This window comes from Leptosomus discolor, chromosome 11 (assembly GCF_034619465.1).
Source record: "Leptosomus discolor isolate bLepDis1 chromosome 11, bLepDis1.hap2, whole genome shotgun sequence".
Taxonomy (NCBI): Eukaryota; Metazoa; Chordata; class Aves; order Leptosomiformes; family Leptosomidae; genus Leptosomus; species Leptosomus discolor.
This window is the reverse complement of record NC_141401.1, coordinates 21,461,233-21,476,307: the sequence shown is the minus strand read 5'-3', so window position 1 is coordinate 21,476,307 and position 15,075 is coordinate 21,461,233. Positions and strand designations below refer to the sequence as shown.

The window sequence follows — 15,075 nt, the reverse complement described above, 5'->3', positions numbered from 1 at the left end:
TTTTTAAAATATTTTTCCCTTTCTTCTAGTGCATTTCAATGAAAAGACTTTGTATATCTACAAGGTAGGCAATCTGATTCTTACTTTTTTTTTTCCTTCCCTAATGAGGGGGAGTATTTAGAAATGAAACAAAACCCCCTTTTGCTGGAATGTATGAGTGTGCCTAATGGATCAGGGCTTTTATTTTTTTCCTAAAGATGTTCTTATATCAGTGGGTGGCTGCCTGCTCAACTTTGTGGCTTGAGGATGCCCCTCCTTCAGACCTGCATGGGGCTGCAGGCCTGCCGCTGTGGGGTGTTGGTGCAGAAGGCTCCCTGGTAGCTATTACTGCAGGGTTTTGTTGCACTCTTTTCAGTCTGTTGCAAAGCTTTGTGTGAGAACGCAGCAGTGGAAAGTGAATCAGCTGGCTGTGGCATGCAGCGAGTGTGAGCTCTGTCACCTGAAAGCCCTTTCCTGCAAGGTTTGACTGTCCTTGATGGCATCATGTAAAATCCGCCGTGGTTGGGAAAGGGAGACTTCAAAACTGGAAATGGCAGAAAGTGTCAGACGCTTTCCACTGCCTCTTTAGCTGGAGAGTGCCTGGGCACAAATCTGACCGTCGGCTGCGTTTGAACGGGGCGAGCCCAGCCACAGCTGAGGCAGCAGGTCGCAGCTCTCTGGTAACTGAGGGCAGTACTAACAGAAAGTCAAAGCCTTCAAGGTAGTTACGTTTTTAGCTTAATAGTGGTGATTGGTGCCCACATACTGGAGACACGGCGTTTGTTCCAAACCTCAAGCTGGGAGTTGATACTCAAGAAATGAATTGGCGTTTTGCCATTGATCCAAACTATGGCAGTGTTTGACTTGTAATGATAATTTTATCTAGGTCAAGCTACAAAGAGTTCCAGAAATACTTATTTACAGTAGAAACAGCAGATCTTACTACTTTTTTGTATTTTATTTCATCCTCTATCTTCTTTTTTGTATTTTGGTATGTATTTCCATCCTTTGTAACAGGCAATTTAATGTCAGTTTTATGTTGCTTTTAGAATGGTTATTTTAGGCTTATCTTTTCATGTTCGTGTCTTTAAATGCAACATAAGGCAGCTCTTGACTGTTTGTTTTGGGGGAGGAGAGGCTCAGTAGCTGCTCGACAGGAAAGTACTACTGCGTTTACATCAGTCTTTCTAGTATACGTGAAGTTTGCTGTGGCTTTTTGTTACATATTTCAGCTGTTACTGCACTTTGATCAGACTGTATCTAATACGGTTATTTTTTCAAAGGCATAAAAAGGATAGAGAGAAATTTCTTAAATGTGTACAGGCCACGGGAAAATGTGTATGTAGTTTGGCAATTCAGGATCAAGATTTAGTTTAAATGATTAACTAGCATCATGATAAAAACGTTAAAAACTTTGAAAATTGGTCCTCTAAACAAAACAAAAAAACCTGAACAAAAACAACAACAAAATGTTGCTTGGTTATTTTTCTCCCTCGTAAGAAAAATTTTTTTCCAGACTGAAGAATAGGTATTAATAGCAAATGATTGTCATTTTTATTTAAATACGGTGGGCAGTCTGCAAAAAAAATTTCTATTTGCGTGGGTTAATAATGTCGCGGTGAATGCGAGGTCAGAATTGCAGTGCTGGTACTTTTAAATAACTTTTGCCAGCTTCCCCACAGATCAAAACCAGTTCTGCAGTTCATGTTCCAGGTGCCTTGAATACTTTGTATTTGATTTTCAGTCTTTCCTGAAGAAGTTACAATTGTGTTGCATTCTCTTTCTAGTAGGAGGAATGTAATAGAATTCCCTATGCACTTCTTCAGCCACAGATGAATTAGATATTGGTAATTGGCATAATTGAGAGTTTAAGGAGAAACCCGTGTGAAAGAGTACAGAACTGGTCCCACTGCTGGATGCTTTGTAGTTCAGATAGTATCTTAAATGTTTGTCAAAAGAAACCTTGGCAGAGTTGTTGACTAACTAATCCTTTTTGCTTTACCTTTTAAGGTGTCTCCTGAATTCTCACTATGTCTGATGGGGACTATGATTACCTCATAAAATTTCTAGCACTTGGTGACTCTGGAGTAGGAAAGACCAGCCTTCTTTACCAGTATACAGATGGCAAATTTAATTCCAAGTTTATCACGACGGTGGGCATTGACTTTCGGGAAAAGAGAGTGGTGAGTTTTCACAGTGTGCTGCTTTAGGATGGTGTCTGTCTTGGTGATGGATGGCTAGAATCGGGGTTTTGTGACCTGCCAATCCTTAGATGCAGGCATGCAATCAATAGTTACTGTGTGCTTAATTTTGTGACACGGAAGGGATCTCATTTTACCTGTCATTATTGTGTGTGGTCTCCCCCCATTTCCCCTAAAGCTGAAGTAAGAAGAGCTGATTCTAAGCAACCACTTCTTACCGCTCAGTGAGCGCTGATGAGCGTATCTGCTCAGTGAGCTGTGCACATCATACCCAGGGTAGCACTGTTATTGGTGAGCTCTTTCCACGGGGACAGGTTGGGCTGTAGTAGAAATGTTTCTGCTCTTTGTGAACTGGAATGGCTAGTGAACAAAGGCTGTTGCTTTCTTGTATTTTAATTTGAATGTGATACAAGGTAATAGCAAAAAAACAGAAAATCAAAATACTGAAATCAAGTCTGTTTAATGAAACTTAATGGCCGCTCTAAATATCTGTTCAGGGTCCATAGTCTATTCAATACTGTTTTTCCAGTTTCACTTTTACCCTTGTTTTTAAATATTCAATTGGATGCAAAATTAAAATGCGCCCCCTATTACTTTTGTCTCATAAAGGAGAGGGATTGAGTTGTAGTTTGGATCTTTGCATCAGCAACGCTAGTTTTGCTGCATTTAGTGACTGTACATGTCGGTTATTTCGTGTCCTATAGAGGCTGGACCGCTAATGCTCCGGCTGGAAAATTTGCCTTCTACAGGTGTACAGACCAAATGGGCCGGATGGGGTTGGTGGCAGAGGACAGAGGATACATCTTCAGCTCTGGGATACAGCAGGGCAGGAAAGGTACGTTCCACGCCCCCACCTGGCAAGTCAGGCAGTTGTCATCAAGCCAGATGCAACCGAGTACAGGAATTCTCTTGGTTGCTTGTCACACCTTAATTGCACGACTCAAAATGGGAAAGTGTGCTTACATGGGACAGCGATGGGAAGTTCCCCGTGAATACCCATTAAACTGCAACTGGAATTTACAGCTGTAGAATGTTAAAGCTGTAATTGTTGCTTTTTGTCTTTTAGAAAATTTCAGTTTATTTTTTCATGGCCAATGCATATCAATGCTTTTAAAGCTTTTCTTTTTTCAGTTTTCCTTAAATTTCTGTAAATATGTGGAGGTCTTCGGAAAGTCAGACAGGTGAAATCACCTCAAAGGATTCTTTTCTATTTGTCTATCGACAGACTATCATCTTAGTGATTGATAGTCTTAAAATCAAGAACCGATGTGTATAGGGGACAAATTTCTGTTCAAAGTTTGGATTTCATTCTTATTTTAATTTCTGAATCTTGATCCAGTCATGCTTTGTCTAAAGTTTTCGCTCTTGAGTGAAATATCTCCTTGACTCCTTAGGCCTTGATTAGACCACAGTCATGTTCGCAATTCCTGTTACGCAGTCCCCGCATCAGCAAAACAAAGATGATGAATATTTCGTTCTAGTTAATTCAGTCTTAAGTTACCTCAGTTTTGTGACTGGAATTACATGTTCAAAGTAACTTGTCATATGAAGCCAACTAATTTCTCTTTGCTGGTCTAGGTTTCGTAGCCTGACAACAGCTTTCTTCAGAGACGCTATGGGCTTTCTTCTGCTCTTTGATCTGACAAATGAGCAAAGCTTTCTGAATGTCAGGAACTGGATAAGTACAGCACCTCTTTATTTTATTTTTCTTTCTTTGCATTGGAGGGGAGGGGGCTGTGTTTGTAAGTACAGAGTCTTGCTGAGAAACAGAACTGAAAAGACTGGGTTTTCTAGCTTTCTCAGTAAAAGAAAGTCAATGTTGCGTTCATAATTGTCATAGCTGCTAGTGGTGGCTTCTAGTGCTTACCTGAAATTCATCTTTGCCTACTGAACTTGAATCTTAAGCTATATAAAAGCAAGCTGAGAGATCATCCTATCCCTGGCTCTGGTGATATTCAGTAATTTAAGTGTGTGGGAAGCCTATGCAAAACTCTTGTGATTCACCTGCAGCTTCGCCAGCAGGTGTTACTAGGCTGGTGTATTTAGGCAAAGGAGTTCCCAAAGTGCATCATCCATCAGAGGAGGGAAGTGTATCCTTTCCTGGCAGCTCACTGAAGGTGCCTGGTGAGCCCAACTCCTGAAGCTACAGATACCCAGCTTCTGTACTAACTTTCTCAGGCTTCTGCTCCTCTGGTTTTTTAGCTGGGTCCATGGTAGTCAATGTCCAACTGTTCTCTGGCTCCTCAGTGCAAGAGCAGAAGTCCTGTGAGGTAACAGAGAACATACATGTTTTCTGTCTTTCAAAGAGTAGGACTTTGTGTCCTCTGACATGTGGCAGTGTTCTCGGTGAGCTTTGTGTGTGACGGTGGGTTTTGACCCCTGTTCCCGTCGTTGCTGTTAGGTCAGCTACAAATGCATGCGTATTGCGAAAACCCCGACATTGTGTTATGTGGAAACAAGAGCGATCTGGAAGACCAAAGAATGGTGAAAGAAGAGGAGGCTAAGGAACTTGCAGAAAAATATGGGTAAGTAACTTCCTTCCAGTTACTGCTGTGTTTAAAGCAGAATTAAGTGTTTTCTAGAATGCTTTTTCTGTATGCTGAAAAGTTGTTGTGAGAACAAGCATTTTAGAATACTCAACTGGCTGGTGTGATACCTTTTTTTTTCTGTCAGAGATTAATGTTTTCTGCCTTGCCTAAAAATCCATGCTTAGTGTTGTCATAGTCTTGCACTGGAGATTTGGTTTCTCTTCTTTCCTTGGCAGTAAACAAAGTAAATTTTCAGAAACACTCTGGAAAAGAGGTAGAATTTAGCTGGAGAGGCAGGTGAATGATGGGGGTCTAATTCTTTGCTCTTGCCTGTGCTGAGGCTTTCTACGGGGTGCAGAAAACCCAGGTCTCCTGCAAAGTGAAATCCCAAAGAGCCCTCAACTGTTGAAGCAGTTTCGTTAGGACTGTACCTTAGGTAAACCCTCAGTGACTGAGCCTCAGGTGGCTCAGCCGTGTTTTCTTGCAGGTGTCTGCACTCTCACAGAGTCCCAGGGAGTCTGAAAACCAAGTCAGACCAGCAGGAAGATGGGGTAGCCTGGCCCTTCCACTCTCCTACAGGCCCAGGTCATGTGTCCCTGAAGTAACTATGCGAAATCTTTGTTCCTATCAGATAGTAATTAATCCTGTAGTACACTTACACCCCCTTGGCTCTTCCAGCGGTCTCATCTCTGGATTAAATTCGTATTTCAGCATGGAACAGAAGGGCACTTCTGAAGCAAATCTTACAATCCATTTGTTGTGGTTTGATTCATAGCCGGGCAGCTTCCTACCAGGTGAACTGGATTCCTTCTCAGTTGCAAACTAAACTGGATAACGTGCTCCAAGCAGTAATATGCATTCAGTCCAGAGGAACAGATGAGAGCTGGTCCAAAGAAAGGCCCACAAAACATGAACAGCGTGCACGCTACCCCCTCAGTGCTGACTGCCTTGTTCTGCAAGTCTAGTCATGTTGTGCCGTGCTGTTTCCTGTAGCGTAGTCATGAATCGGCTCTCCTTGACCTTGAAGAATCGCTAGAGACAAACTGGGAGCAATCTCTCTAGAGACAAATGGGTTCAGTGCAATATTACCTCCTTCCTTTTCTCCTTCTCCCGTGAAAACGCTTGTTTGAAGTCCGTGTCTCACAGGCAACAGCAAGTGCGTACGGTGCTTCAACCAGCTGCTTATGAAGGACCAAAAACTTTTAAACGGCAGCAGATGGCATGTGGCCATTTCTTAAGGATTTGAAAGAGATCTCTTTGCAGGTGACCGCTGGAAATAATTTATGAAATATTTATCTTTGTGGCTGAAAATGCCAACTTAAATTTAGGAATAGGGAGCTAAAAGTCAAGGTTACAGACCAAGTCCAGTCTGTAGGCAGTTATAAAGTTCTCTGCCCTGTAGAGATGAGACAGGATAGCTTCTTTAGGAGTCACTTGCTCCTGAGGGGGAAGCGAGATGAATTCTGCTGCAGCGAAAAGTTTTCTGGTAACAGAAGTGTGACGTAGCAAATACCCCCTTTCTGTGGAAAGGCCTTGTCTGGTAGGTGACATATTTTGAAAATTATTGCAGGAGACCTACACACTGAGACACTAGATAATATCTTTGATCACTCATTGAATCTTGCAAGTTAAATAAGAAATACTTAAAATTATGGAGTGACTATTTCAGTCACTTGAGGAGGAACACTAGTGCAGCCACTCTAGCACCACCCTGTGGGGAGCCCTCAGTGCAGAAGGTGAAAGCCTCCAGACTGGCCATTGAAGCATCCAACAGTCATGAAAACCAGCAATGTGTTTTCAGCACCCAGAAACTTTTCTTAACAGACACAGAGGTGATCTGAGCACTGACATTTTTAATTTTTTTTTTTTCTAATCTAAGAGAATTTATAGTTCAGATGTTAACAGAAGAAACAGTCACCTTTTGTAGCGATAGAGAGTACCCCACTGGGAGTCTTCACTGCCTTCCCTGCAGGGGCACGGCTGCACAGCGTTCCCTCTCCTGCAGTGACTCCCTGGCTAACGTAGGCAGAGATTGGTCAGGAGAACGCTTCTGCACACAAGGCTGTATAAAGTCACTGCCTCTGCTATGGGGAAGAGAGCTGGAAAAACCAGACCCTTGGAGCATAATAACATGGGGAACTCATCCTGACCAGTGCCTCTGTAACTGTGGGCTCCATGATGTACCTGAGAGCTCCCCCTTCTGCCCTACCTCTGGAGTCAGCTGTTTCATAAACTTCTTTTGCGTGTCAGACGACTGACCATTTGGTGTCTTTCGCTGTGGAGCAGCGGTGACAGCGTTTGCGGGAGTTCTGCATACTCGGCAGTAATCGTTACTGCTTTTTTCTCCTGCGAATATAACCCGTGACGTACGTTTGTGGGTTTTGTCTTCTGCAGAATACCGTATTTTGAAACCAGTGCAGCCAATGGGAATAATGTAAGCAAAGCCATTGAAACCCTGCTGGACCTCATTATGAAGCGCATGGAACGCTGTGTGGATAAATCCTGGATCCCAGAAGGGGTGGTGCGCTCCAACGGGCACAGCTCCACCGAACAGCTGAATGAGGAGCAAGAAAAAGGCAAATGTGGCTGTTAACTCAGTTACAATCAAGTTTAATGCCTATGATATAGTACAGTTGCAGCTTAACTGTTTAACTTATGGACAAATAACATTGTGTAGTTATTTAAGGAGCTATGTTAATTCTTGATGCTAATTTGGGTTTTTTTTCCTCTCAACATTGACCTTTGCTTACCAGGTATGCAGTTTGTTAGTGATGGGACAGAGGTTTAACTTGGTGTACCCTGGATGTTCCCCTAATTCTCTACTTTGGAGGGAAGGGAAGGAGAGGAGTTTTCATTACCAAAATTAGAAACATCTCTCTGTTGGGCAATGAGAAAGGGTAGGCTTCCCAGCTGAAGGATTTCCAATTGCCCTGTGAAGGCACTATTAACTACACAGACCAGGCCTTTAGATTAGATATGGTGACAGCTCTCAGGGTCTACTAACAGCAAGCTTACCAACATGGTTCTTGGTTTTGAACAGAAACGTCTAATCATTCATCAATCAATAACCATCTTAAAGAGCAAATCTGGTGGTTTCCACAAAAGCCTGCAAGTAGCTTTTCCTTGCTCTCTCAAACCATCAGTTTTTAGTTACAAAAGCCAGAAGAAAGCTATTCTGTATAGAATACAAAACTCCAGAGAGGCACAGGGGTGCGTTATGTGGAGCATTTTGGGTATGTCATGAAATGGAATGTGTAAACTACAACTGTACTATATAAAACATATCCAGCACAGCCTTTGAGGCCTCCTGACATCATTTGAATTTCTAGAGCTTGCATATACATGTATTTATACGTGACTGGCATAACTGCACATCTGTTGTTACGTTTCTGTTACCGCTCCTGTTTTAACAGGAATGTAGGGCAACCTAGATGTCAGCAAAACTTCACCAGAGCTAGTGCTTTGCACTCAATGTGCTTTACTGAACACAGATTTGGAATTTCTTCAAATTTGGATTGACAAAATGAATGGTTGTGTTCTGGTGAGATGCAGCTAAGATACCAGTTCTGTCTAGATCAGTATTTCCATAAACTTTTAATGCTAATTTTATTCTGCCAACCTTTGTGTCCTGTACATCTTCGTTATCATCTATTCATTTATGGTTTGTTCATTTCCTTTACGTTGTATTTATAAAAGAATAAGACTTGCTTTTCTTTCCCCCCCCCTACAGATCACATAAATGTCAATTTTGGGTTTGGTCATCATGTTACTCTTTAATCATTTTTATTTATTCATACAACCTAAGGAACAATCAGTATTTTTTGGATCGTTTTTCCAGGATGATTTGTAAGGTGTGCCTACCAAACTGTTTTCTACCCTGGCAGAGGTTGTATAACTGTAAAGTATTGCCAATTAAAGTCATAACATGCCAAATTGGGTCTTGTTACAGACATTCCACATTTTGTTTACAAAACTCCAAAGCTATTACTTCTTTAGAAATGATGTATGTATTTATTTAAATATTCTAACTACTGCGATTTCAGGCAAGCATTGATACCAGTTGTGAACACAAAGTGCAGCATAACAAATTTTTTGAAGGACTAAAAATGTTTCTAGAATAGGAGCTAATAAATAAAAAAAAAATTGATGTAGCCTCTGGTTATATTAATAATAATAATACAAGAATAATTGTTAAAACTTGGTTCTTAAATGTTTTACAAAGTACTGCATTGTTCTTTGACAAACACAACGTGTAAATATTAGATTTTTATCACAGCCTACACAGAATATTTTAAAAGTGCAGTATAATTTGACTGCTCTGTGGCTAGGACAGAGACTAAAGCAATTTATATTGAATAAATATAGGATATTTTTTTCTACTATACCATATGAAGATTCTAAAATGCTTGTGGACCAAATGTACTGTAGTTTAACTCGGAGTGCCTTTTGAAGTTACCCTCATGGGACAAGCAGAGTATCAAACTCTGCTATAGGACACAATACATTTCAGTGTGCTTCAGAGCCTGACTTGCTGTTAATGCAGCTCTTTGCTTTTCAGAGGGTTGCAGCGGAACTTTGTCACGTGTTAACTTTAACAGGAGTTTTTGTGCTTACAGCTGCATCCAGTTCCTGAAAACAGTAAGGATTATTGCGACCACCCGCTGAGCTAAGTGACTACTGAAATGGTGTAAACATTCTTCCTTTTGAGTACTTCTGTTTAGATTGGCTATTAAATATTAAATACTGAAACAATCATATTTTTGTCATGCATATTATATGTAACTATTTACTGTATAAAGCAAGTCTACATAAAATTGCTTTGATGTCAGCCTTTGAAATGTGCCATAAGATTTATCTGTTTGAGTTATTCTGTGACAAAACTTCTGTTCCCTTTTTAACTCCCATGAGAAATCACGATAAATGTTTCTTGACAGTGAGCTACACTGTTCTTAGTAGTCTAGTGCTGGTTTTAAAAAACAAAGAAAGAAAGAAAGAATTCTCATGTGATGAGAAACTTATTTCAGGAAAAGTTGTTACCATCCAGTGTCAGATGAAAATGTTGGTCCGTAATGGAACAAAGTTTTGGAAAGGATTTCTGTTATGATGCTTTGTCCCACGATTTCCTATTAATGTAAAACAGTCAAACATTCTGGATCCGAACTTTGTCAGCGCTTACTGAACTGTAACATTTCCTGTTGTCTCAGCTTAGTATCCGCCTGTGCCCTTCTGCACTGTCCCTGGGCGTTGTGGATTTTTTTTTTTTTTTTTTTTTTTTTTTAGTTCGAATGAGTCTAAATTCTCTTCTGTGGCCTTGGTACTTCTTGATGTTCCCCTCCTGCACTGACCAAACCAACTGGATGAGGGCCTGCTGCATCCTGGGTGATGTCAGAAGGTGCTCAAACCCACAGAAGAAAATAGAGGCAACACTTCTGTAGTCATAAGACGTTCAGAAAGCCGCTAATGTGAGCATGTCGCACGTTCAGAGCAAAGGGAATCAAGCAATACATTTTGTAAAATCTACTATAGCTTCTTCTACACAGATAAGGAGTCTGATTTTTTCAGAATAGCTGCTTCCATCGAGAGCAGTGTAGATTACCAGGTTGGTTGTGATGTGCTACAGGACACAGCTGCTCTTCAGAGGTTTCTTGACAGGCAGGAGAAATGAGCTGAACTAAACCTCCTAAGTTTAACAAGGGCAAGTGTGACTGGGTATATTCCCTCTGCGTTGGAATAACCCCATGCACTAGTGCTGCCTGAAGAAAAGGGGAAGGGACTGTTCAAAAGCAAGTTGGCCAGGAGCCAGCTGCGTGCCCTCGTGGCAAAGGCAGACAGCTGCATCTGGGGCTGCATCACCAAATGACGCCGACAGGTTGAGGGAGTAACATCTTCCCTTATATTCAGTAGTTATGAGATTGCCTCTGGAGTTCTGTGTCCCATTTTGGACACCGCAGTAGAACAAAGACGTGGACACAGTGGAGTGAGTGCAGCAGATGCCACCAAGATGAAAGGGCTGGAGCACCAAGGGCAGGAGGAGAGAGAAGAGGGTTTGCTTAGCTTTAGGAAGGGAAAGCTAAGGGAGACCTTTCTGCTGTCTTGAACTATCTAATGGAGGGTGTACAGAAGATGGAGCTGGGCACAGGGATAGGGAATAGTCAACAGAGAAAAGTTGGTGTGTAGAAAATTCTCATTAGACAGTAGAAAAAAATTGTCACCATACAAGTAGTCAGAAAGTAGTGAGGAACAGGAGCTGAGGAAGGTTATGGAATCTCCGTCCTTGAAGGCACCAAAAACTCAACTGGATGTGGCCCTGACCCACCTGTTGTTAATTCGTCCTGCTTTGAGCAGGACTTTGGTCTAGATGACCTCCAGAAAAGTCTTCCAGCCAACAGGATCATAAGGTCTGTGAACTTGATCCTACCAGCGCACATGCCCAACAGTTGTTAGTTCTTTTCTATGGCTGTTGATGAGTTTATATGAACTGTATGTGATGGTTCTTTTGCTTCTATTAGGAAACTTGGACAAGCACATAAATACTTGCAGACCAGACCTTTGCTGTGAGTTTAAGGTATTGAGTGGAGATGTCTGGTGAAACAATTCTTGCTGTGGTAATGTGTCAAAAATCAAACAAATGAGCCACTCGCTTTGCTGCAAAACCTCTTCTTCCAGCGAGGCTGTTTTTCATCTGGATGCCTAATTCTGTCTATATAGAATAACTGTTAATGGTGTAGAAGAACATATTCTTTTTTGACAGTTAATCTGGATTCTGGCTCCAGCAACCTTCAGTCTATATTGCCTTTTAGATCAGGAATAAGCACTTCAAATCCACAACATAACATCTTGTACTTGAAGAGGAGACTAGCGCCTTGATATGAAAAAGGGGGGGAGGAGAAATGCATTTGTAAATTCTTGTAGTATCGCTGTGCTCTCATATCCCATCTGTCTGCTGGAGGCGGTGACAGTCTGTAATCTACAGTGTTTAAACTGCAGAAGCCACCGAAGACTTCACAGTACAGTGTTCTGCCAGGAAAAAGCTGTCTTCAGTTAAATAAATACAGCCCACGGGGGAAAACAAGTCACAGGGGCAGGAAACCAAGTAATCAAACTGAAAAGGAAGGGTTGCAATCGCATGTGCCTGAGCACAGCAGCCCTAGACCTGAGCAAACTTGTTTACTGTTTGGTTTTGCCTCTAGCTGTAAACAGGATGTCTTCGTAGCTCCCCTCATAATGCTGCTTTGTGTACGTGTCTCTGCTGTTCCCTCTTATCAGCCGGGTTGCCGTCGGCTGTCGCAGCCACCGAGCCTTCCCCGCGGGGTGCAGCGTGAGGCCGGCTGACACCCTGCGCGGTCCCATCTCGCGCTCTGGCTCGGAGGCAGTTTGGAGCTGGTGATTCTTCGGGCTGGGGGTGAGCACCAGTCACCAGTCATGTGCTCCAGCCCGTGTCTCCTGCAATAGGATGTGGCTGAGCTCTGGTTTTCAAAAAGATTGGGGGAAAGTTTCTGTGCTGATAAGGTCAGGGACTACTGTGCTAAACCATTTTTTTTTCTTCCTTCCATCTCTCTCAGTACAGCCCCCACCTGACTGCTGCTGTGTTGGTCTAGAAACCAGGAAGCAAAAACTGCCCTGAAGACACATGCAATTCAATACGTGGATTTTTCACCAAATACTCTGTTAATTTCTTTTAAAGGGAGAAGCAGGAATGGTGGTGGTGAAGCATTATGTGGTGAAGAAAATGTCAGACTCTGAGCTGGGGTGGCATCCTAAGACTGAAGAGCAGAGAGAAGACCCAGTATTTAGGAGGGTTACGGGGCCTAGCGTGTAGGTCCTTTCACAATAAACAGGTAATTCTGCACGAGGGGGAAGAGAAGGAGCAATAGGTTCCTTCAAGTGATGTGTGCAGAGCCATTGGGTTCAGACAGTATGTCAAATTTGGCTTTACAAATTAATTCCCCTGTAGAAGCCTTGGTTCTTAGAAATAGGGAAATTGAGCAGAAAGTGATTTGCTTGAATTCTGGAGTAAATCAACTGTAGATTTAAAAATCTGTATCTGACTCCCTCTCTTTTCCTTGGGTTACTGTCTCTATCCTTATGTTAGTACTGAGACATTTCAGCGTCATTCATTTTTCTCACTTTCCTCGAGATTTTGTGTTATAATGAGAAGCCAGAGGGGATGAAACACAAGTTGATCACAAAATCTTTTAATTTGTATTTAATTTCCATACTAAGATATGAATGTATCTTTCAGGGAAGTAGAGAGTCATTTGAGAAAGAGAAAAGTCAGATTACTTTTGAAGGTGCAGTATTGTCTAATAATTCATCACAAGTTCATTTCTGTATGTGTTCGTTTTTGGGGTTTTGGTTTGTTAATACTTTGATGAGCACAAGTATCTCTCAGCTTTCAACAGGATTCTGTCTGGTGAGATCAAAGGACGGGCCACGCTTTTGATACAAGGGAGAGCAGCTGGCATGCACGCAGCTGGTGCGCACACCCAGTGACTGAACGTAGGGTGTTGGTGGGTTTTGGCATATTACTGCTGTGGTAGAATCTTTTCCCCCCAGTAACCTGCTTGTGTCATGATTTAGAAACCGTGGCTCCAACCAGCCAGTGAGTGGAGCTTTGTTACCACTTCAAAGAAAGCACCACCCTGAGAACTTCCACAAAAACTATAGTCTCAGCATTGTTCACGTGGTGGCCTTGTGGCCCAGTTTCCCATTTTTGGAGCAATAATCTCTTCCACATTTTATATGTGACCGATCTGTTTTGTTAAGAGATCTTGCTAAGACCTCATAGTCCTTGTATTTCATGACAGTTAAAGCCTGCCAAAGAAATTAAGACCAGTTTGAAAAGCTTATGCTACTGTACTACCTCATGAGTTAAAACCAAACCAAAATCCCCCAATTAAAATCCAGAATCCTGGGGAGGGAATGTGGTCTGGAATGTGCTTGCTTGGGTGAGGTGAAGGTCAGCCCCATGTTGTGCTGTAGAGGGGTTTATGTCCAACAGGAGCCCTCTTTCCCATCTCCCGTTCGCTCTGACTGCATCTGGTCTCTATCTGCCTCTATCTGCTCAGCAAAAGGAGCTCTTTGGTTTTCAGGAGGGCTTGATGTGATCCAAATCACAGGACTTTGGGGGGGTATCACTTTATTTTGGGTTGATGGTGATGTGCGGAAATGGCACGGGGGATCGCTCCACCACAAACGTGCATACCCACCGTGGCCGCTTATCGAGTATTTATCCAGTTAAAACATCACATATTTTGAAACGCCTGTGCATGTTCACGACCTGTCCCCGAAAAGGCAGATCTTGGCAGATCTTTCTGGTCACTCCATTTCCATAATCTCTGCCTCGGGCTCCTCCTCCGTGCCCTTGCGCAGTTTCTCCTGGTGGTCGTGAACAGGGGTCTTCAGGGATGAAGGCCGTAGGTCTTACTCGCTGTGTACTCCTCACCTCTCCCCTGGAATCTCTAATTTGGCTGAGCTTGCAGTACCAGACTGGTTTTGGCCTGGTCTGTCCTTGTGTGCACACCTGGCTCTCTCCTTTTTGTTCTTGGTTAGAGATGGAGGTTAGCAAGCCCTCCTTAGCCCTTAGCTCCTCCTGCCTTTGACGCCTCTGAGCCATGAATTATGTCCTTGTTTCTGTCTTTTCTGTTTCCCTTATCAGCTTCTTTCTCAAGCAATTTGCAGGGGTTAGTGACTAATTGCTTACTTGCATGCATGTTAGTTCTGGGAAAGCAAGTTTTAATAGTTTTAGCTTTTTCTATGTAGCTCCCTATTAATATTTTCGGTTATAAAATATATTTTCTATATGGCTCCCTATCAATGGCTTCTTTGCAGGGTCGGTCACTCGGATGCCTGCGGGGTGCGACAGAGGAGCGCTGCCGCTCCCGCGCTGCGAGGCTGTTCGCTGTGGGGGTGGGGAGAGGCTTCCACGGCCCCCGGTACAACCGAAGTGCCGTTTTCCAGCGAGCAGCTGGGGGAAAGGGGACGGCACCGGCACGCTGCCCCTCTCGGTGCAACAGCAGCGTCTGTCGTTGCCCGCCTCACGGCTCCCGCACCCCCGGGAGCCCCTGTCGGCCCGAAACCCAGAGCGAGCGCTCGCTGGTTCCCAGCCCGCCGCCCGCGCCGGGGCTGTGGGAGCTCCGGACCAGCAGGGGCTGCGGTGCGGACGCGGCTGGGCGGAACGGCAGCGGTAACACTGGGCGCCGCTGGCCGGGGCCTGCGGGGCCGCCCGGGGAGAGTGCGCGCTCGGCGGACCGGAAGCGACGGGACGCCCCCCGTCGCCGGGGGGGGGGGGGGGGGGGGGGGGGGTGTGTGTCGCCACGCCGCTTCCGGTCCGCCGAACGCGCGCTTCCGGTGGGGCCTGAGGCGAG

The 15,075-nt window shown here is 43.6% G+C and overlaps 1 protein-coding gene across 4 annotated transcripts in view; it reads left to right on the top strand.

Moving 5' to 3' along the window:
* RAB27A (RAB27A, member RAS oncogene family) overlaps window positions 1-9,536 on the top strand; it is a 34,148-nt gene extending 24,612 nt beyond the window's left edge. For 3 of the 4 annotated variants that reach the window (XM_086471399.1, XM_086471398.1, XM_086471400.1), the window contains 5 exons: window positions 1,990-2,162; window positions 2,930-3,015; window positions 3,759-3,862; window positions 4,582-4,705; window positions 7,103-9,536. In XM_086471399.1, the coding sequence (XP_086327525.1) occupies window positions 2,010-2,162; window positions 2,930-3,015; window positions 3,759-3,862; window positions 4,582-4,705; window positions 7,103-7,301 (666 nt within the window). In that variant the 5' untranslated portion in view covers window positions 1,990-2,009 and the 3' untranslated portion in view covers window positions 7,302-9,536. The remainder of the gene's footprint in view (window positions 1-1,989; window positions 2,163-2,929; window positions 3,016-3,758; window positions 3,863-4,581; window positions 4,706-7,102) is intronic. The other variant, XM_086471401.1, reaches the window with a different exon arrangement.
* Window positions 9,537-15,075: the final 5,539 nt, after the last annotated feature.